At 43.1% G+C, this 21780-nt stretch overlaps 3 protein-coding genes across 17 annotated transcripts in view; all 3 read left to right on the top strand.

Annotated features, from left to right (window-relative positions):
* LOC118270120 (collagen alpha chain CG42342) overlaps positions 1-2389 on the top strand; it is a 219263-nt gene extending 216874 nt beyond the window's left edge. For all 15 annotated transcript variants that reach the window (XM_050706962.1, XM_050706964.1, XM_050706963.1 and 12 more), the window contains one exon: positions 184-2389. Coding sequence is in view for 2 of the 15 variants with exons in the window: in XM_050706965.1 (XP_050562922.1) it covers positions 184-246 (63 nt within the window). In the remaining 13 variants the exon portion in view is untranslated. The remainder of the gene's footprint in view (positions 1-183) is intronic.
* A 4918-nt stretch (positions 2390-7307) lies between these two features.
* Positions 7308-14784, top strand: LOC118270139 (protein toll). Its single transcript, XM_050706953.1, has 6 exons — positions 7308-7947; positions 11503-12403; positions 12488-12654; positions 12780-12925; positions 13001-13510; positions 13732-14784. The coding sequence occupies exons 1-6, from the start codon at positions 7806-7808 to the stop codon at positions 14638-14640; spliced, it is 2775 nt and encodes a 924-aa protein (XP_050562910.1). The 5' UTR covers positions 7308-7805; the 3' UTR covers positions 14641-14784.
* Positions 14785-20165: 5381 nt separating this feature from the next.
* LOC126912844 (uncharacterized) lies at positions 20166-21195 on the top strand. Its single transcript, XM_050707139.1, has one exon. It carries the CDS (start codon positions 20245-20247, stop codon positions 21193-21195), a length of 951 nt encoding a protein of 316 aa, XP_050563096.1. The 5' UTR covers positions 20166-20244.
* The last annotated feature ends 585 nt before the right edge of the window (positions 21196-21780 follow it).

The following is a 21780-nucleotide window of genomic DNA, read 5'->3' as shown; positions in this document are numbered from 1 at the left end:
CTGGCCCTACTCTTCTTTGATAAACCTAATTCTTGTAAATTGCGATCTCCAACCCACTTGCCAAACGTGGAGACTCTGTTAAACCTGTGTATTGTAGAAGAGGCCATATGCGAGCAGTGGACTCGGCCTCCCAGGCCGTTGTAGTGTGCAGCTTGCTGAGTGGTGACAGTGCGCGTGTTGCAGGAGGCCGCGCTGCAGTGGGCGCGGCGCCGCCTGCACGTCGATAACGACCTGCCGCCGCTGTGACGCGCGACACGCCGCGCCGCACGCCGCGCACCACGGCGACACCGTGCTCGTCTGTGAATGTGAAATGATTCTATTCTTAAACAAACTGTAGTTAAAAAGACGCTTCTATTTGCTAATGTACTGTACATATGTGTAAATGGATTGTTTAAAAATTAAGATATTTTAGAAAATAAATAGTCCAGAGAACCCACGCTGTGCGCCACGAGGGAATAGATTTCGTTAGAGCGCACACAACAGGGTATACTGGGTGGACTCTCCTCCTGTACATAGTAGTGTAGTGTAACGTGATCACGTACAGTAACGATATTTATTCCGTACTAGTTAAATTGTGTAGATAATTGCGTCGTTTACGTGCGTTTTTTACGAAGACTTAAATCTATATTATATCTTATGTATATTTAGTATAGACAAACATTTTACCCGTACGCTAGTTAAAATAGTATAAGTCACTCGTGCAAATTCTCAACATTAGTCTGACATGAAATAAAACGCCAACACGGTTCACGCTGTGCATGCCGCGTGTCGGCGCTGCGGCCGGCCACAGCCCGGTGTACTGCCTTCACGTGTTATGGCGCTCAGGAGATGCATACAGCTTTCAAAACGAATGCTTAAATAATTGTAGCTACAAAGTGTTATAACATTTATACACTTGTAAATAATTTTATTTTTTCAAATATTTTTTAAATGAGTTCTTAAATATTCAGTTCGTGAGGTTTGTGATATCTCGTCACACGGTCCTGTCTAGACCTATCCATTTGTTTACTACCTCAAACATCAAACGCTCGGCAGCAATAAACAAATAGACAAAGATGAATATTATGAAACATACAAATGTGACGAGTCAGCGACCAGCCGAGTGTCCGTCAATGTCGGAGTACTGCCAGTGCCACGGCGTGTTGGTGACGGGCCACTGCACGGCCGCGCGACCCTGACTGATAGAAGTACCTATTATTTTGTAATATCATCCTTAAATAGTTTAATGTCGCCTGTAAATAATCATTAGCTCATTAGTGGATAATGTAGTGTCGTAGAGCCCAGGGTCGACTGGTACAGGGGGCCGCGAGCGACACTGCCGGCGCTGCCCTCTGCAGCTCGCACGACGTTGCATTCAGTACCTGCCGTTCGTTGTACATGATATTGCATTAAGTGAGTGTGTGTTTTATATACGGTTCTTTAGTTGATAAGTTCATTCCCACAAGACAGTGACGAGCCAAGGTCCTCGCAAATAACTTTCAGAATAGCACTACTGAAGTGGTGATATGATTCTGATGATTATGATGACAACAGCTTTGATTCGGTCTAGTATACCTACTCTAGAGAAGAGGTAGTATTTTGTAAACGATTGGGACATTACATAATACAGCACTACCGCGCCGCACGTCGTCTCAGCGTGTTGTCATCTCACGTCGTCTGCGCCGCATGCGCAGGCGCGGCCGCTTCTACTATACGTACTAAAAAGTAGCATCTGTGCAGGCATATGTCGCGGCCTTCCATGATGTGGGCAACTTAATTAGACCAGATCCTTCAATCGTCAACGTTTCACGATTTTCTCATACACATTTGGCCAGACCATATAAATAGAATTAATTTTCCACAATGAATATTATGGCGACCGTGTATTATGAGTAATGTTTATTACCATTTTTACATAAGCACTGTTCAAACATAACCTAATGTATCCAAGTTGGAGTTGATCAAGTCCCGTGCACAATGAGGGTTACACACGGCCGTAACCCGCCGTACTGTGCCTGAGGAACGCTACGAGGCGGAGTAGCGTAGTCTGTGTCGACTGATATTGTATCGGTAGTGATGTACTGAGTAGTGACATTTGCGTTAATTAAATATTACTTTATTGGTATTATAACCTTCGTGAAATATACTAAATTAATTATCATGTTTTTTAGCTTACTCTCGGTCACGTGAGTAAACTGGTAAACTGTTAAGTTTGACAAGGATTTCGACATGTTTCAAGCCACACCACGCTAGTTTCAGTAGCTGCCCGACAGTCGCCGTGTCGAAAAACATAATAATTAATTTATTATTTTCTTAATAGAAGTTTGACTAAAATGTTTTCTCGACAAATGTGTATATGTATATGAGCAATAACATACCTAATGAACGAATACAATCTATACATTGAAAAGGTAGTTTTATTTCACAAATCCACGGAAATGTTTAACTTTAAGTAGAAATAATTGTACACACATCCCACAACACTTGTTGCGCCTGCACTCTGAACGAGCACCGACACCAGAGGGCTTAGTACAAGTTTGTACGATTAATGACATTGAAACGCGAAGACGCGTTCGACGCTGATTGGTTGTTTCATTCGAGCGCCGAAGTTTTAAACAAAATTATTATTTTTTAGCTATTATTTAACGAATACCTAACAATAGATACTTTATATGCTGGGTACAGGTTTATTACAAGTTCACATACCTAGACATGACACCTAGAACCGAAACAACAATTCCTGGAACACACAAGACTTGTTCCGTGCGGGAATCGAACCAGCTATACGTTAGGTTATATCTCGCGTTCATTACTGCCCTTTTTTTGAGGGGGGAAAATCATCCAATGACTTCTCCCGCCTTGGGCGAGGCGAGAGGGAGTGTCAGACTTACTGACTTAAAACCACCTCGTTCCTTCTCCTGCTTTTCGAGCCGGAGCCCCGGTAAACCCGCTAGGTAGTCCGCAGCTCCGGATCAGGCATCAGCCCTACTCGGCCCCATCTGTGGTGGTCTGATGGCTCTTTGAGGCGCGCGCGGAACGCGACGCGCCGCACGCACGGGTCTGTCATTACTGCCCTAAGCCTATGTAATAATGAATTGATCCAAGGTATTGAAATTGATCAACAGTCTCGTTGAGTAGTCCCAAAACGGTCAAGCACCGTGAGTTTGGTCTTAGATTTATTGAAGGCCGAGCTGATCAAGAAGTTCCACCATTTAGGCCTCCAATGACGCGAAGAGGGTGGTACCATCTGCGTACCGGAGATTGGATATTCTGAATCCGATTATCTCGGTGCCGTGACTACACCACAATTATATTTTATTGTGAAATTGTGGCACCGTATTCTTACCTATCAGTGGGTGGGTTCTTACCTATCAGTATTTGACTAAAAATATGTAGTTATTGTTTGGTTTTTAAAGTCAGTTTTTAGTTTAATTTTTTACTTTAAAAAGCAAACCAGACACCAAACAGGCCCTTTATGCTACATCCAACCCATATTGGTGCAAAGTTCTGATCAATATAAATTATTCAAGCCACACACCAGGTATCTACTGGTAACCGTGGAGGAGTACCCCAGCTATCATACTACTTCATCATCAGACTGTCTAATGTTAATCACACTCCATCTAAGTGTAAAGTTCTCATCAATACAAATAATTCCAGCCCAATGACGGAGGCATTGCTGTAAATCCTCGAGGAGTTTCCTCCATTGTCTCTCGGCTTCATCATAAGATTACCATTTTTTATTTATTTGCTAAAGAGTTTGTTTGTTTATTTGAACGCACTAATCCCTAGGATACCATCATCATCCTGACCTGGTGGAAATGGGACCACCTTAAGGTGGTAAGACTCTTAAGAGTCTATACTCTTGAGGCTGGAGGAATGGCTATCCATTCCAACAAAACTCCCAAATTCCGTCCACAAATGGCGGAGTAATCGAGTAGTATACATACTAAAAGAAAAAATTAACAACATACAGACGAATTGAGAACGTCCTCCTTTTTGGGAAGTCCGATAAATCAGTGGCCATCTTTAAGCAATGGCGTCATTTCATCAATTACATTCCGTCTAGCAACAACCTTGCTAATAATTTGCTACAAATGTCGAATAAATTAACCACCAATATATTTGCGCAACAGAAAGCAATGGAACATCGGATAATATACGATTGACTCGTTGATTTGTCGGTTATTTTCTAATTTATTCAAATAATATTAGCTTATGCCAGCGGCATCGCCCGCGCTCACGTTGAATAAAAGTATAATGATAATGAGCCCCTGTTCCCAATTGTATCCCGACCCCTTCAGCCAATATGACGTGAATGAGCAAAAAACATACACATAAACTAGAGAGGATTCAAGGCCGAGCAGAACCACAGTGGGCTCAGACTGTCACCCTGGAATATTCCTCGCACTATCCTTACAGGTCTCTCACTCCCTTGAATTTCCTATTTTTCCCTAGACAATTTTTTTCGGGACCGACGAACCTGTTGGCTTACGACCATATCAATGAGGAGTAGCTCCTAAGTTCCACGAAACCCTTTCCTACATCCATTTTGAGATACAGACATAATGGAATGTTTTTCAATATGTTCTGTTATTTTTGTTCTTAAAATAGATGTAAGAAGTTTATAGACCGTTGGTAAACATGTAATTGGTCTATAATTTTTGGGTTCAATGGAACTACCCGATTTATGAAGCAGATGGGTAATGCCTGTTGTTAGAAATTGGGCCAACAAACCAGCCTCTAAATCTATCTGAAACCGCGATGCTAAGCGAATGTGTGTACTGGTAAACCATTTGAGCCAAAAATTGTACAGCCCGTCTGGCCCCTGACCGACCATATGTTGCGCCAAAATGTGTTAGTGCCTTCATCATCCGGCCACCGCCCATCCAATTCTATATAGCCACCTCTGATCTCTTTGGAACATCCGATTCTGAGTATATCGCTCCACTCTTTTTTTGTACCGCCTAATACGATTTGCCCATGCATAGACTGATTTCAGTCCCCACAAATGCACGTCTTACAAAGCACATCACTCTAGGACGAGTATTACCCTCCCTAAAGCAGGATAGTTTGCCGATAAGTACCCTGGCCTCACTGATACGACGCTGAATCCTGCGCTGTCAGGTTGGTAGTGCTGGTTTACATCGGACTGCTGCGTTAAGATTCGAAAATCTGACGTTAGCCACTCGACAGGCTGCTACCGCCCCACAGTACAGGATCGAGTGTGTGTCATAGAGGCGTTCGCTACTTTCAAAATATGTTTTAAGTAGCGAATCCAGAGCGCTTACCAGCGCCCTATTATTTCCACACTTGGGTAAACGTGGCAGTTTTGGTTTTAACATATTATTAATAAGATTCCCAACGTTACGTCCCGCAACACTCGAGTACATCGGGACGCGGGCGGCTCAAGCCATACAATTCCGATCATCCCCAGCATTACAGCGTAAGGTCCACTGCAGGTAACCTAACATTCGACAAACATAATATTTGCGGTTGGTTCAGTAATCGTGTCGAAGGATCGAGCCGCACATTTAAGTTTGTTATTTAGTTAATTGAATCCCCGGCACCCGCATGTTTATCGCCAGCTACCGTATTTATTATGATAATTATGACCTCGTCAGGGTGGTAGGCATACCATCCAGAAGTGGACTCTCACGAGCTGAACATATTATTAGATATTGATAAGATGTAGGTATCCATGTAATGATAGTTTAAAGTGATTTTAAATAAATATATAAATATGTTGGTAAAGGAAATATTAATAGAAGATAGTATATAAATAAAGTAAGTACCTACACACTATTGCTTATTTTTTTGCCAATGGGCAAATCCCACTGATAGAGACCGTTTCCCGAACGTCACATGGTCATGACCCGAGCGACACGAGCTGATACGAGGGAGTGCCGTGTCAATATTATCACCAGTCGTAGTAAAAAATAACCCAAATAAAAGCAAACTGTAAAATTATTTAATTAGGCGATTGATGAATGAGTCGGCTCTTGCTTGCAGCTACGAAGTCATAATTAACGAGTTGATTAACTTTTATAATATTATTTACAATTCTACATTAGATTTAGGTACTTTTTTTGATATTTAAAAAAAAGGCCTGCTGTAGCTAAATCGATTCATTTATTTGCATAAAACATAATAAATCTTTATTCATTGAAAGCCAGTAAATATCATGATGTGTCAGTAACAGTCAATTCTGTACATGAAATATATTTCCAAAATAACTATCAGCGGGTGATTAGTGATCGATACTGATGCCAAAAATGGAATCAGATTTTTTTTTGTCTGTCTGTCTGTCTGTATGTTCTTTATAGAAATAAAAACCACTCGACAGATTTCAGCGAAACTTGGTACAATTGTTCTTCATACTCCTGGGCAGGTTATAGTATACTTTTCATCACGCTACGAAAGCAGAGAAGGGAAATGTTGGGAAAACAGGAGAACTTTCTCCATTTTTTAAGCTTCCGTCGCGTGTGCAGCCTTAATGGTTAAAGCTCTAGAAATAATGTAAGACGGAAATGTTCTCCTTAAAATTGTTTAAAAAATATTCCGGGACAGCAAATGTCTATCTCTTATGGTTGACTCACAATAACACGTATAACTCCCGATAGCTTAGCAGTTCGGAGCTTTCTGATTATATTTGTCTACTCTTACGTTTATAACAATCTCATTCATTCATTCAAATTATAATTAATCTGTAGAAGGGTCAAATCTGTACATTGAAAATATTGAAAGAATAAATAGCAGGGGGAGTTATTGGACCGATACCAAACCCAAATATGTGATTAAATTTTTTTTTGTCTGTCTGTATGTTCGACATCTGACCTCGGTGACCGGGGTAAATGACGGATCTGTCCGTCAGATAAGCCTCGACTATACGACGGAGATAGGTAGGCACCCGATGATACCGTAGTGCCTCCAAAATGCAGCTCCAGGGCAGAGAGTTGAAGGCGTTGGCGATGTCCAAAGACACCGCCACGACGACCTTACCCCTGGACACTGCAGACCCCGTCGTAAGGTTCCTTACGCTGCGCCTGACGCCTGGCGGGTGGATCGCCGTCGGTCTAGTTTTTATAATATGCATCTAGTATGTCTTGTAAATTACCACCTAACCTACATTACTAGTCTCTCTACATAAATTCGCTCCGTAATCATTCGTGACGAATTTTTAACTCTTAGCACTAGCACTCTTAACTTTAGCAATGGAACGCGAAAGTGATGACAGCCAGCCGATAGATATTAATTTTAGAAGTGGTCAAGTGGTCCATAGACATTATAAACTCTGTTCTCTATATAATATTCTGTAGTCTTTGGTTTGCGCGTACGACGAAACGAACGAGTACTAAGTAGGTAGCCTGTCAGTATCGCGGTCACCTGGGACGGTTGACAATGATCCTTATTACTAAGTGCGAAAGCTCAAAATGAGACACGCGCACACATTCCTTTAAATTTACAAACACAATCATTGTTGAAACGTCATGTCATACAAGTTATAATAACAAGCTGAGCGACTTGCCAGTATAGGTAGGTAGTAGGTAGTTGTCATTATTTGTATGTTGTGCTGTTCTGTTGAGTTTTGTGTGGGTTTTCCTCATTTTTTATCCTCAACCCAGTGCGATAAAACCAGAATTATTATTAAGATTCTTAGTATATTTACTAAAAAGTAAACCATTTAGTGCTTACGAATCGATGTCTTAGTGACGATTTTAGTGACTTGTTCATACAGCAGTAATTTATTAGTATTTTTTATACCTAACGCTTTCGTACAAATTACAAAATCTGTGTGGCGTTCGAGAATGATGTGTTTGTGAACTATGGCGCGCTGGGTTCTGGTGCTGGCGCTGGTCGGGGCGTGGTGGGAGCCCGCGGAGCCAGTGGAGCCGCCGCGCTGCACCGCCGCGGGGCGCTGCGCGGCCGCAGGCAGCGGCCCGAGCGAGCACAACTACATCGTTGACGGTGAGTCGCCCCGATACAATTTCAGGTCACTAAGTATTCTTAGGAAGTACAAGAAGACCAACTGACTGATCCTACTCTTACATAAATAATGATACACCCGCCCCTAAGGATACTCACTGACCTGTACTTACCTACTTACCTCACTAAATTCTAACTAGTTTTTGCCTTCCAACTTATGATCCTATTGTACTTACCTAACAGTTTTATCATTTTAATTTTCAATAAATGAATACATAGAGCAATGATCAAATATGTATGAATTCAATCCCCACCCTGGGAGTACTTTGAGATCTAGCTAATGGAAAGGCCTTGCTCATTATAAATACCATTTTATGGTCGGCATGTCAGCTAGAGAAATCTTATTTTGACTTGAAGATTCTAGAATTAATGAGTTACAATAATAGGATAATTATTGTGATATCACAATACATTGTTTTGGACATTTCATCCAATTATAATGGCTGCCTGATGAGTCAAATGGTTACAAGCCCAATTACAGAGCAAGACGTCTCGGGTTGGACAGTAGTTTAAGACATATACCAATCAAAGGACCTTACTCTTCTTATCATTTTATTGTATGTCAGTCAGACTGAAATGTCTATTTTTATTTTTATTTTATTTATTAGGGACAAAAACATTTACATGTTATAATAGTACAATACAATTATCTTAAAAAAAAAAATTGGTTAACATATAACCCACACCATTGTCCACGAATTAACAAAATTGTATAAAAAGAAAGAGAACAGAAGTGTGACTATACAGTACTTTTACTTAAGTTTACGGAAAGAAAAAAAAACTGTTTACTCTAAGCCATGTTGTCTAGGAGTTCAATGGCCATTACTTTAAATTTTTGATGGGAAAGTGAAAAGATGTCTATGTCCATAAAATGTGTGTTATAGGTTTCCACTAAGTGCCTGAGAGGCACTCGTGTCCCAGCATTAGTTTTACACATGTCTGTATGGAACAGGCGAGGCATGCGCACCCCCCGCCGGAGAACAGTTCTAGGTGTTATAAAACATAATTTATTGGTAATATCCATACATAATTTATTGGTATAATCCTATTGTTGCACAGGCCATGCAGCATCATCACATCAAGAAGTAATCGTCTAGATTCTAGATTCAGAATATTGTATCTTTTCAATAACTGTTCATAGGGAGCTTTTGAATGCTTGCATTTGTCTAGTCAGAAAAAAGTGTAATAGTACATTACAGCTTAGAATTGTTATTGAGATGTGCAGTTTATTATTATAGCTTATTTTATATTCCAAACCTGAATGTAATTAACAGGTGTTTATGGTTTTATATCAGTAACCTGATACAGGCAACTATTGTGATGGAGGCCCACACAAACTATTGTATCTTCCTCACCAAACACATCATAGCTACGGAACCCGGACAGCCGACCAACACAGTTTGTTATCTTCTGTAATATTATGTTGGCCAAGTTTAGATCTTCAATCTATTTCTAACTAGAAGAAAATCTATGTTGATTTACATATTTATAGTTTAAGGATAAAATGTATTTATACAGCACCCAGTTACTTTACAAAAACAATAATAGCAAGTGTCTGTCGGTTTCATTAACTAGTGACTGCTATTCAATTTTGTTTACTTTATTTGGTTCCACTATCATTGTTATGATACATTGTTGTTTTAAAGATTACAATTTTTAAAAAGATCTTCTTTCTACATAATATTACAATCTTGAAAGATCAGCTCATTTCAAAATAATATCATGAATATGAGTCAATCTTCAAGGTTAAGCTATGCTTGCTGAGGTTGGTTTATTATTAAACTGTATTTCTAGTAGATACTAGTATGAGTAGTAAAGTTGTAAACAATTAGTTTTGGAATGTTTATCTTATAATTAAGTGAGCTAGCCTACAATCATTATTTGATTAGTTTGGAACACTTACAGGAACATTAGCCACTATCATTGAAAACTGAAACCAAACTTTTGACCTTAGTCGGAACACTAACTTTTATTGTGATATTTATTTAGAGCCGTATCTTATTCCTATTGAGAGGTGGGTCTAGCATTACCCATTGTCCTAAGCTGGCAATTGTTAACACAATGTTTCACTAGTTTTAACAACCATAGGTAAATGCTTGTTTTCTTTAAAAGTTTTTAATTTATATTTAACAACCTGTGCTGTTAACATTAGTTAAGTAAAAAAAAAACGGGCAAATGCGAGTCGGACTCGCTCATGAAGGGTTCCGTAACAGCAAGTAGATGACATAATATAAAAGTTGTAAAATAACTTGGTTTTACATAGTGTTTGTATGAACGACAAAGTTATATTTGCGGTTTTTGAAAATGTTTTATTTCTTAAAAACTAATAATGATATCTCGTTCAAACCAATTTTCGTTGTTAGTTTCCATTGAAATCTACAGCATATATTTTTTTCAGTTTTCTCACTCTCTTATTTTAAAAGTTAGAGGGGGGGGGACACACATTTTTCCACTTTGGAAGCGTCTAACTTTTAAACGATTGATTTTGACGAAAAGTGGTTTTAGGAACCTTAATGTCTTTTTTAAAGACCTATCCATAGACACCCATCACGGATATGTAAGCTGAAAAAAAAATTTTTTTGAATCAGTTCCATGTATGGAGTCCCCCCTTTAATTTTTAAATTTATTAATTTTTATTCAAAATTCTAATAGCGGTTACCGAAATACACCATCTTACAAAGTTTCAACTATGTAGGCCCAACAGGTTCGGAAATAAATGGCTGTGACATACGGACGGACGGACAGACGGACAGACGGACAGACAGACAGACATGACGAATCTATAAGGGTTCCGTTTTTTGCCATTTGGCTACGGAACCCTAAAAATGAACTATTCACATTCAAGTTGAAATAAGTGTTTTTAATTATAATTACTATCTCCATGATGGGATTGCAATGTGGAGACTTACTGCCGCACTCAGAGTCAGTTAATGATTGCTTTAACTATTCCTTAGTAACAATTTTATTCCGAAAACAATTGCTAAGAACGGGTTAAGTAACCATTAAGTGACTCTGGGTGCCGCGGTTAGTTACTTAGCAATAAATGAGACATCACCTTTATTTAAGTGTCTTAATAACTACTATTCTAACTTACTTTATTTATAGGGGCGAGGAAATATTTTTTTTTATCTCGGAACTGTTTCCTAGTAATTACACAATCTCAATCTCGCTTTCTCTGTAATTACACAACGGATTTTGATGCGGTTTTTCAGGGTTCCGTAGCTAAATAGCAAAATCGGAACCCTTATAGATTCGTCATATCTCTCTGTCCGTATGTCACAGCCATTTATTTCGAAACTGTTGGGTCTACATAGATGAAACTCTGTAGATTGATGTATTCTGGTAACTGCTATTCGAAGTTTGAATAAAAGTTGTATAGTTATATGTATTTATTTGTTTTATATGTAAAACTTGGAATATAATGTGTGCAAAGCCATGGGCAAAAGCTAGTTAAGTAGTACCTACCTAATATTATTAATTATTATACATGTATGTACATATATCTAAATATTAAAAAAAATTTTTTCGTTTCAACAGGTTTAACAGTCTTTCTTGAATATACAGACAGTAGATACTTTAAAATAATATGCCCGAAAGGTTTGACACTCGACAATTCAGCATTACCTAGTTTCGAATCGCAACTACGCGTAAGCCAGGTATACTTTACGGATTGTCCGTCGCCACAAAGCTCGTATGCCGAAGTGCTCGAGAGATTGAACGTGGTCGTGCTCGACAAGCTGTCGCTGACCAACGTCAGCAACCTCACCGCCGCCCACTTCGCGCAGCTCCAGCATGTACTCGCACTGGAGCTGTACAAGGCGGCGCTGGCGCCCCGGGCGCTGGCCGCGCTGCCGCAGCTGCAGCGCCTACATCTGGACAGCGTGCGCGTGGCGCCCGGCGAGCTGCGCCACCTGCCGCACTCGCTGGAGAAGCTCGACCTCGTGCGCATGGGCACCAACGTAACGGCCGCAGACCTGGCCGCGCTGCCGCACCTGGCCAAACTGGTCGTAATCGACGGCCCCAACGTGCGCGTGGAGATGGGCCCCGAGCTACGCGTGCTGTCCCTGGACATGCTTGATGTGGTGCTGCCGCGCGAGCTGGGGCCCAAGTTGCTCAACCTGACGGTGCTCGGCTGGGCCGAGCTGCGGCCGGCGCCGTGGCTGCAGTGCGCGCTGGAGTCGCTGGACGCGCGCTTCGTGAAGGTGGAGGTGCTGCCGGCGGGCTGGCTGCAGCGCTGCGCCGCGCTGCGCTCGCTGCGCGTCGAGATGGCCGAGCTGCCGCTGCGGCTGGAGCCGGGCGCGCTGCGCGGCGCGGCCAAGCTGGAAGAGATCCGCCTCATGTCCACGGCGCTGCAGTATCTGCCGCCGGGGTTGCTGGACGACGCGCCGGAGCTAAAGCTGCTGGATCTGCGCCATAATCGTCTGCTGGAGTTACCAGGGTGAGGTTCCTACTCGTTGATTGCGCTCGTTTGCTGGTATGATTGTATTTTTTGTGTGTATCGCACTAACGTTTACCATTCCAGGGGCTTATTCGCGAAGACAAATAAGCTGGAAACGCTGAATCTGTCTAGTAACCAGTTCACACACAGCGTGTTGTCGTCACTGACGGCCGTCACGTCGCTCGTTACCTTGGACGTCAGCCGCAACGACCTCCACGACTCCTGCGGCAACAAAACTGATGTAATACGAGGTAACACGAGATCAGCAGTTTCGGAGTCTATTCCGCTGTCACAATTTCAAACAAACGAATAAACAAACAAAATATCAAATCTTTCCTCTTTATAATATTAGTATAGATTTATTATGTAATTCCAGGATCATCACCTCTACAATATTTGACGAAGTTAAGGGAACTCCGTTTGAGTAAGACTAACAGCAGTATGATCTGTCGCGATTGGCGGGAAAACATGCCGCATCTGAAAACGCTCGACCTCACGTACAACTCGTTCGAGTATATCACGGTGAGTGTCAGCTCCCCCCCCATCACCCCCCCGACCCCGCGCCCCGCGCCCTGTCCCCGCTGACCTTCGAGGCAGTTCGCAGACATGCAGTTCAACGGCATCGTCGACGTCACCGTGGACCTGCAGGGCAACAATATCAGCACGCTGGAGTACACGCGCGACAACTACGAGTACGCCGTCAACGTCGTCGACGCGGCGTCGCCGCGCGCGCAACTGAAGCTGCCCGCCACGCTGCGCTGCGACTGCCACGACTACTGGGCCGCGCGCGCCTTCCACGAGCGGCCCACGCACGTCGCCGCGGAGCCGCGCTGCGCCGGCGGCGGCAAGCTGGGGCGCGCGCCCGACGCGCTGGAGTGCGCCGGCGCGCCGACCGGCGTGACGTGCGGGGCGCCGTGCGCCTGCGCCTGGCGGCCCGGCCCGCGGCCCGTGCTGCGCGTGCGCTGCGCCGGCGCCGGCCTGCGCTCCGTGCGCGCCGCCGTGGCCGCCGTGCGGGCGCCGCGCGGCCCGCCCGTGGACTGGGAGCTGTACCTGGCCGACAACCGCATCGACCGCGTCGACCTGGACGACTTGCCGCACAATCTCACGGTGACTACGAACTCTTCCATTACGGTGATCGCTCGCTTTGTCCCGTTCGGAAATGATAACTTTTATTGGAATTTGAGATTACCGACTTACTTTCTGTAATATTTTTAACGTACCTCAACGGTCCCGCCTTAATTAGATATCGTAAGTGCTCAGTTAAAATAAATCATTTCCACTTTTCGATACAAAACCTGGCAATATAAATTACAATACATCGATTCCAGGTATTGGACTTGCGCAACAACTCCGTGAGCTCGCTGAGCGCGACCACCGCGAGCGAGCTGGTGAAGCACGGCCTGCGGCTGGCCGACAACCCGCTGGCCTGCGACTGCGGCGCCGCCGACACGCTGGCCGTGCTGCGCGCGGGGCTACAGGACGCCGCGGCCGCGCGCTGCGCCGCCGGGGGCGCGCTGCTGCAGGCCCGCCCGGCGCCCTGCGCGCGCTGGCCGGCGCCGGCGCTGGGCGCGGCCGCGGCGCTGGCCACGCTGCTGGCGTGCGGCGCGCTGCTGGCCGCGGCGTGGCGCCAGCCCGGCCTGCGCCTGCGCCTCAAGGCGGCGCTGCACCGCCGCGGCTGGCTGCCGGCGCAGCCCGAGCCGGAGGACGACGCGCGCCGCTTCGACGTGTTCGTGTCGTTCTCGCACGGCGACGAGCGGTTCGTGCGCCAGCTGGCGGCGCGCCTGGAGAGCGGCCCGGCGCCCTACCGCCTGTGCCTGCACTACCGCGACTGGGCGCCGGGCGGCTGGATCCCGGCGCAGATCGCGGCGTCGGTCCGCGCGTCGCGCCGCACCGTGGCCGTGGTGTCGGAACACTTCCTGCGCTCGAGCTGGGCGCGCGCCGAGTTCCAGGAGGCGCACGCGCTGGCGCTGCGCGACGCGCGGCCGCGGCTGGTCGTGGTGCTGCTGGACGACCCCGCCCGCCTGCCGCTGGACGACCGCCTGCGGCGCTACCTGGCCACCAACACGTACGTGCGCTGGGGCGACCCGTGGTTCTGGGAGAAGCTGTACCTGGCGCTGCCGCGGGGGCGCGGGCCGGCGCCCCCTCGGCCGCGCCCCCGGCCACCACGCTGGCGTCGGGCGCGGCGCCCCCGCTGGACAAGTCGTCTGCCGCGATGGACGGCGAGGACTCCACGCTAATACCGTTAACTCCGGCGCCGGCTTAGATTTCCTCCAATTTCGAGATAGTTGGCTACCCGCGGCACGCCGGACGTCGTGGCCCCACGGCACATGGAGGCGTGGCGCGACGTCCGGGCGTATCGCGGCGGCGTGCCGTAGTCGTGCGCCGCGCCGTGTCACTGTACTCAATCTCTTCATCCATAGTGCTAGCTCAACGATTGAGCGCACTTTTCATTTTCGTCGAATCTCTAAATATACGAGTACAATTCTTGTACAATCTCTTTATGAATCTAAATGTTGTTAATGCAAATTCAAAGTAACGTTGAATTGTTGAAGAGATTGGAGCGAACCCAAGTCGATCTTCTCAGCAATTACGTCAGACTGCGATACAAGCGGATACTACGTAACCAAATCACCAAGCTGCTAAATATTTCCAATGTAAACTAATTATAAGTGAGCGAAGTAAGTTGTTGTCGTCTAGGTCTAGTTCAGTTTAATGCTACACCGTGCTCCACTCGCCACGCAGTCGACGGCCATGCAATACCTGCGGCGGAAATATGTTAAACCTATGAACAATACTCAGTTCCGTGGCGGACACTAAACATGTTATAATATTGTGCAATAACGATAATACAATGTTTGTGCTTACTTAAAATTTAAATATTGGCACAAACAAATGGACTACACCAGGCGTAACATTATAGGACATTGACTCAAGAAAACGAAACTGAAATAGTGGACCAACGTTTTCATACTTTTAATTCCAACGTGTAGAACATTGTTCGTGAATCGTAGTTGTAAGTAAGTAGTAAATACAAAGCAAAAGAGCTCGTCTGTCTAGTCGTATTCGTGATTCCAAAGAAATCGGCTTATTCAATTTCTAAAATTCTCATAAATATTTCATGTTAGACATGATATATAACTTGATACTGAATCTTAGATATGATTTAGTCCGTCTACCATGAATGACAAGCCGTTCGACGTATTTTTAGTGTGATAAAATTTTTAGCGCCTCTGGCGGTCACGTACGGAACTAAAATACTCCGTCAAGTTAAACCGTTAAACTTTCACAAAGGAGAACCCCGATATAACTCGAAACCAGTCGGACTAATATGAATACTCTTAATATTAATTAAAACCTCAGTTTTTTTTATATGTATGGCGAAAATAAGTGTTATATTAAGTGAATCTTTCCCAACAATAAATGTAAGAAAGTAAAACATAATAATATACAGATTGACTGGTGAGATACGTTCAATATTTGAGGATGTGATAGTATGCGAACATATGTCATGAATTAAAATAACATAAAAATGAAATATTGAATAACTTCTTAGTAAACTTCGTACACAGTACACCGAGAGTCCAGTATTTAACTGCGGAATACTTGGCCACCGCGCGGACGCACGGGTCGCGCAGCGCGCTATCTACACAGCATACATAGGTACCTACACTGTGCAGCTGTTGCTACCTACATCGAGACCTATCCCAATTTCACTTATTTTTAGAGACATTTCGATAAAAAATTAAGCACCAATTTTTTTTCATATCAAGTTAACGAGAATCGAGTGCCGAGTACTCTCCATAAGTATTGAAGGTATCTCACCAGTCATACGGTATATTATAGTGTCCCAAAACCCAACACACTCGGTGCGAGGCCATTTATGACAACTCTGGAAAGCACAAAGAAAAATATCCATATAGATTCGTCATGTCTGTCTGCCCGTATGTCACAGCCATTTATTTCCGAAACTGTTGGGTCTTCATAGTTGAAACTTTGTAGGATCAACCTACAAAGTATTCTGGTACCCGCTATTCAATTTTGAATAAAAATTAAAGGGCCCTTTAATACATGGAACTGATTCAAAATTATTTTTTTTCAACTAACCTATCCCTGATGGTGAAAATGCATTAAGGTTCCTAAAACCATTTTCAAAACACGCAACTTTGTAACAATAACTTTGTCGTTCATACAAACACTATGTAAAACCAAGTTATTTTATAACTTTTATATTATGCCAACCATTTTGCTGCTACGGAACCCTTCATGGGCGAGTCCGACTCGCACTTGGCTGGTTTTGAAAAAGTGGCACAGGAGAAATCAACCACTCCCGTAATCAGACACTCGACACATTTCCAAATAATAACTTGAACAGTGCTGCCATCTGCTACAGTCTCAGGTAGTTTTTTTTAGAAACAGCTACCCAGAATAAAATTTTAACAAAAAAATGCAAAGATTTTTACTCCCTCTCCATTTTATATCAATTTCACTCCTAGTTATATTCGAAACTTGTACTCGAGTCGCCTGTGTACTAGTTTTTATTGTACAACTGGTTTGAATACAATAATACGTGCATAATATTATATCCTTTCCGATCTTGAGGAAACTATACGCCCTGTTTCTTAACCCATTCTATTCAAACTAGATGTACTCATGGGTACACATACATAGACGACTGGAGCACAACCCTCGAAAATAACAAGGAATAAAATTGGGTTCTAATTTAGGAAAAGGTTGCGTGTTCGTTTTTAGAGTACCTATTATATGTACCATTTTTGTTAGAATCTTGATTAAATGTGGCAATTTTAAATATAGTGCCATGGGTTCTTAATACTTTTTTTCCACTATGGTGAGATAAAGTGCATTTGCCTGATACAATTTTATTTTTGATTGCAGTTTGCGAAAAACCTTCCATTATATTCGGTTTTTTAGAGATTGTAGCAGATAGCAGCACTGTTTAAGTTATTAATTCAAAAAAAAAACATAAATATTTGTAAAATTGTTGTCAGGATAATTGAAAATGTGTCGAGGAGTGTCTAATTGCAACAGTAGTTGGTTTTCCTTGTGTAACTTTTTCAAAAAATGTTTTTTGTGCTTTCCAGAGCCTATCCACTGGGTTAATTTATATCGTTGAGTTTTGGGACACCTACATGTAGTACCAAAAGTATGTTCTGTAAGTAAGAGGAGTACCTACTTAATAACAGTATGAAGATTTTGTCCTAAGTTTGTAAACTTTCATGTATGAAGACTATGTAGTTGGCAAGATGCGCCCGATGTTATTATTATTGTACTGAGTAATAATTGTAGTATGACTGACGAATGAAACGAAATATGTGAAGTCAGTGTTACTAAACGAAATGAAGTACTTATGTGTGTGTGTGTGTGTGTGTTGTATAATGATGTCGGTGCAATCATATTGTGCTGGTAGTAACCACGTGCCAATCTCAGTAGGCCATAAACATGATTGTAATATTATTTAGTTATTTAGTTATCTTACAAAAATACCTATTTACTATATTGTACTATTTTGTTATATAAATAAAGACATGAAAATTTGAATTGTACATTTTTTACTGTCATACATTAAGATAATTTGCGTTTGCGTAGGTATTGTATATGCCTAATGGTCTACAACCATGTGCGCACGAGTAAATACAATCTGTCATCTGTTGTCAGTCAACTGTAAAAATTGTTACTGCTCACCCGACAACATTGAAATCTGTCATCAATCGAGCGAGGCCACGTAGTTTGAAGCCGTATTTAACCTGCAACTTGCTCTCTGCTTGTATACAATCAAAGCGTCCTCGATCATGTTTGAGCGTTACTCGACGACTCGGTGGGCGCGATGGCTGGGCAATCGGCTGCCGTGAGACGTGTTGCGGGTTCGATTCCCGTACGGACCTTTGTGTGATCCACAAATTGTTGTTTCGGGTCTGGGTGTCATATGCATGTGGAACTGTATGTTTGTAAACCCACCCACGACACAAGAATATCCAAATGTGGGGTAAAGATTAAAAAAAAAATCATCGTGGACGAAATCTTGTACATTTAGCGATAATCTCGTTCGAAAAATAACTAGACGAGATCTCTCGAGATTAATGAAATTGCTTTACTAAAGGATAAGGTAACGTTAAATGGATGGTAGACAGTGGCGTAGCGTGAGTGTCGGCCGCCCGGGGCGGAAGACAATTTTGCCGCCCCCTTATTTAGGTATTTTAATTTATTGTATACTACATATTAGAGAACTTTTCGGCGAAAACAGTCATGAACCAGAGCACTCCCCGTGGTATAGGCGATAGAAAATGCACAACGAAGCTACATCTCTACGCATTGCCAAAGTGTCAAGTCGGTTCGAAATTTCCTGACGCTGAACGCGGTCCAGAGAATGAAGCTGGGGTGCCCAAAGATGAGAGTAGTATTCCACATGGGGCCGAACCTGCGACTTATATAGAAGCAGGCGATGGGGTGGAGTGAAATACTGCCTCGATTTGTTCAGCACACCTTTTCTTTTTAGCTTTTTCGAGGCTAATTTAGCCTTATCTTCCAGATGGCCACGGAACTGGATGTCACTCGAAATGTTGATGCCAAGTATTCTAATACCGGCTGAGACGACCAACGGTAAACACAGACGTGTGTCTTAGTAGAGTTAGGGTAGGGTACGAACGGTAAGTTACTTCAAGAATGGTTGATTTTCAACCCGTCGATTTCAGCCGCTTGCCAATAAGCGCGTTTCCGCAAGCTTTAGGACAAAGGGTACGGTCAGCTAACTAGCAAAAAATCTACTAGTCCAGCTTACACTTCGGAGAATAGACGCAAACACTTACCCCGTTTCTACTGCCTCTACTGCTACTACTCTACTTTCTACTCGCACACAAATCACTCCTCACAACACTTAGGTATTGTGTAGAATTTTGCCAATTATAATAATATTTAAACAATGCACGCAGCACGAGTCGAATTTGCTCCGTTATCTGAGCCATCGTCCTTTGTCTATCTGCTTTGTATTCCACCCGCGTATTAAATTTTTTGCCTAAACTGCAATTATTTATCCATGACTGCCGGTAGGTGACAATTCATATATTGATTTCGCGAGATCAGTAACGCCATCTAGTCATAGGCTCACGAATTAATTTACGGATCATTATAACGTTTGTAACGCCATCTAGTCATAGGCTCACGAATTAATTTACGGATCATTATAACGTTTGTAACGCCATCTAGTCATAGGCTCACGAATTAATTTACGGATCATTATAACGTTTATGTTATAACTTTTTTTCCTAATTTATTCAAAAAACTAAGGTAATATCACCAAATAAGGCCTTCCTTATTTTTATTTTTTTTACTACTTATCTCGTAGGTTTATAATAAAAATGCGCTGATATTTTCAAAAACTTATGTAGAACAGGTAGAATGTTAAGTATGAATGAGTGTGAGTGAGAAGACATGAGTGTGAAAGAGAGGAAGGATGGAGGAGATTTTGAAAAACAAAAGAATTAGAAAAAGAATAAATAAAAAGATGGCGTAGCGTTGCAAACGAGAGCGTGTGCTCTTTGTAATTTTATTCAAGAAAATAAAGACTAAAAGCTAAAACTGCATTTTCTTCGCCGGCCGATCCTACATAATTGGGGGCTCGTCCGGGATATCTACAAAAAGAACGACGATATTGGCCCGGCGGGAGAAATACGACGTGTGCAGTCTGCGACGACGGCGGCGGCGGTTTGCTACGGTTACGAAGACGGGAAAGATGATAAGACGAAATGCCTAAAGACGCATAAGAACGCAGGCAGGACGACTATGCCGACTGCTCTGATGGAAACGAGGTGAGCAAACGTGGCGGCAACATGCTTCATATGACAGCCGGGCTGATTCCCAACTTCAGCGGTCGCGACGACACTTATTCGGTGACGCGGTGGATAGAAGACGTAGAATCCAACGCCGAAATCTTCGAATGGACACCGCTTCAGCAGCTACTGATAGCAAGAAGAGCGCTCACGGGCACGGCACTGCTATGGTTGCGGGCGGAGCGACCACACAAGACATGGGAAGAGCTCAAAGCGGCACTTTTAAAAGAATTCCCAGACCATGTCGATATCAAATCTATTTATGAATTAATGAGCAGCAGGAAGAAACAGCCTAATGAGACTTGCTTAGACTACATGCTCATTATGAAAGAACTCGGAAAACGCGGAAAGATGCCCGACTATGTCGCAATTAAATACATAGTAGATGGAATAGTGGATATAGAAATAAATAAAATCATGCTATATGGTGTAACATCCTACAATGACCTTAAAGATAAGCTCAAGATTTATGAAACCATAACAAAAAAGATGCAAAGTGCGGCACAGGTGCAAAGGCGTTCAGCAGTGAGTAGTAGCAATAAACATCGTTCAAGCGGCAAAACATGGATTCGGTGTTATGGATGTGGTGAAGTTGGACGTGCATCATCCGATTGCCCGCATAAAAGCAAAGGATTGAAGTGTTTTAAATGTAATCAATTCGGCCATGTCGGATCGGCTTGCACTACATCAGCGGTGGCGACGCTGCCGGCAACGCCGAAGTCCAGTCATCGTACATCATCGGAAGAGTTCGGTAAAACCCGACAGAGCTACCAACCGCGACATACGAAGAGCGCGATGTTCGCAGCAGACGTCACACAAGACGACGGTGGCGCCTCTGGCGACCTCCTTTGTAACGAACGACAGGACTACCAACACACTAAGCGAGCGATGTTCACGACGGTGAATGACGAAGAGGACAGCGCCCCGAGCGGATATTTTCCGATCCTATAACACAAATCACTCCTCACAACACTTAGGTATTGTGTAGAATTTTGCCAATTATAATAATATTTAAACAATGCACGCAGCACGAGTCGAATTTGCTCCGTTATCTGAGCCATCGTCCTTTGTCTATCTGCTTTGTATTCCACCCGTGTATTAAATTTTTTCTCTAACCTGCAATTATTTATCCATGACTGCCGGTAGGTGACAATTCATTTATTGATTTCGCGAGATTAGTAACGCCATCTAGTCATAGGCTCACGAATTAATTTACGGATCATTATAACGTTTGTAACGCCATCTAGTCATAGGCTCACGAATTAATTTACGGATCATTATAACGTTTGTAACGCCATCTAGTCATAGGCTTACGAATTAATTTACGGATCATTATAACGTTTGTAACGCCATCTAGTCATAGGCTCACGAATTAATTTACGGATCATTATAACGTTTATGTTATAACTTTTTTTCCTAATTTATTCAAAAAACTAAGGTAATATCACCAAATAAGGCCTTCCTTATTTATTTATTTTTTTACTACTTATCTCGTAGGTTTATAATAAAAATGCGCTGATATTTTCGAAAACTTAT

The sequence above is a fragment of the Spodoptera frugiperda genome, chromosome 30 (genome assembly GCF_023101765.2).
Source record: "Spodoptera frugiperda isolate SF20-4 chromosome 30, AGI-APGP_CSIRO_Sfru_2.0, whole genome shotgun sequence".
NCBI classification, from domain to species: Eukaryota; Metazoa; Arthropoda; class Insecta; order Lepidoptera; family Noctuidae; genus Spodoptera; species Spodoptera frugiperda.
The sequence above is the reverse complement of the archived record's forward strand: the minus strand, read 5'-3'. Positions and strand labels throughout refer to the sequence as shown.

What these genes read in the sequence shown, in the direction of transcription:
- LOC118270139 (XM_050706953.1), top strand. Translation starts at nt 7,806, where the DNA reads ATGGCGCGCTGGGTTCTGGTGCTGGCGCTGGTCGGGGCGTGGTGGGAG. An exon ending in CAAAACTGATGTAATACGAG is followed by an intron (nt 12,655 to 12,779) that starts GTAACACGAGAT and finishes ATGTAATTCCAG; the next exon opens with GATCATCACCTCTACAATAT. An exon ending in ACTCGTTCGAGTATATCACG is followed by an intron (nt 12,926 to 13,000) that starts GTGAGTGTCAGC and finishes CCTTCGAGGCAG; the next exon opens with TTCGCAGACATGCAGTTCAA.
- LOC126912844 (XM_050707139.1), top strand. Translation starts at nt 20,245, where the DNA reads ATGCTTCATATGACAGCCGGGCTGATTCCCAACTTCAGCGGTCGCGAC.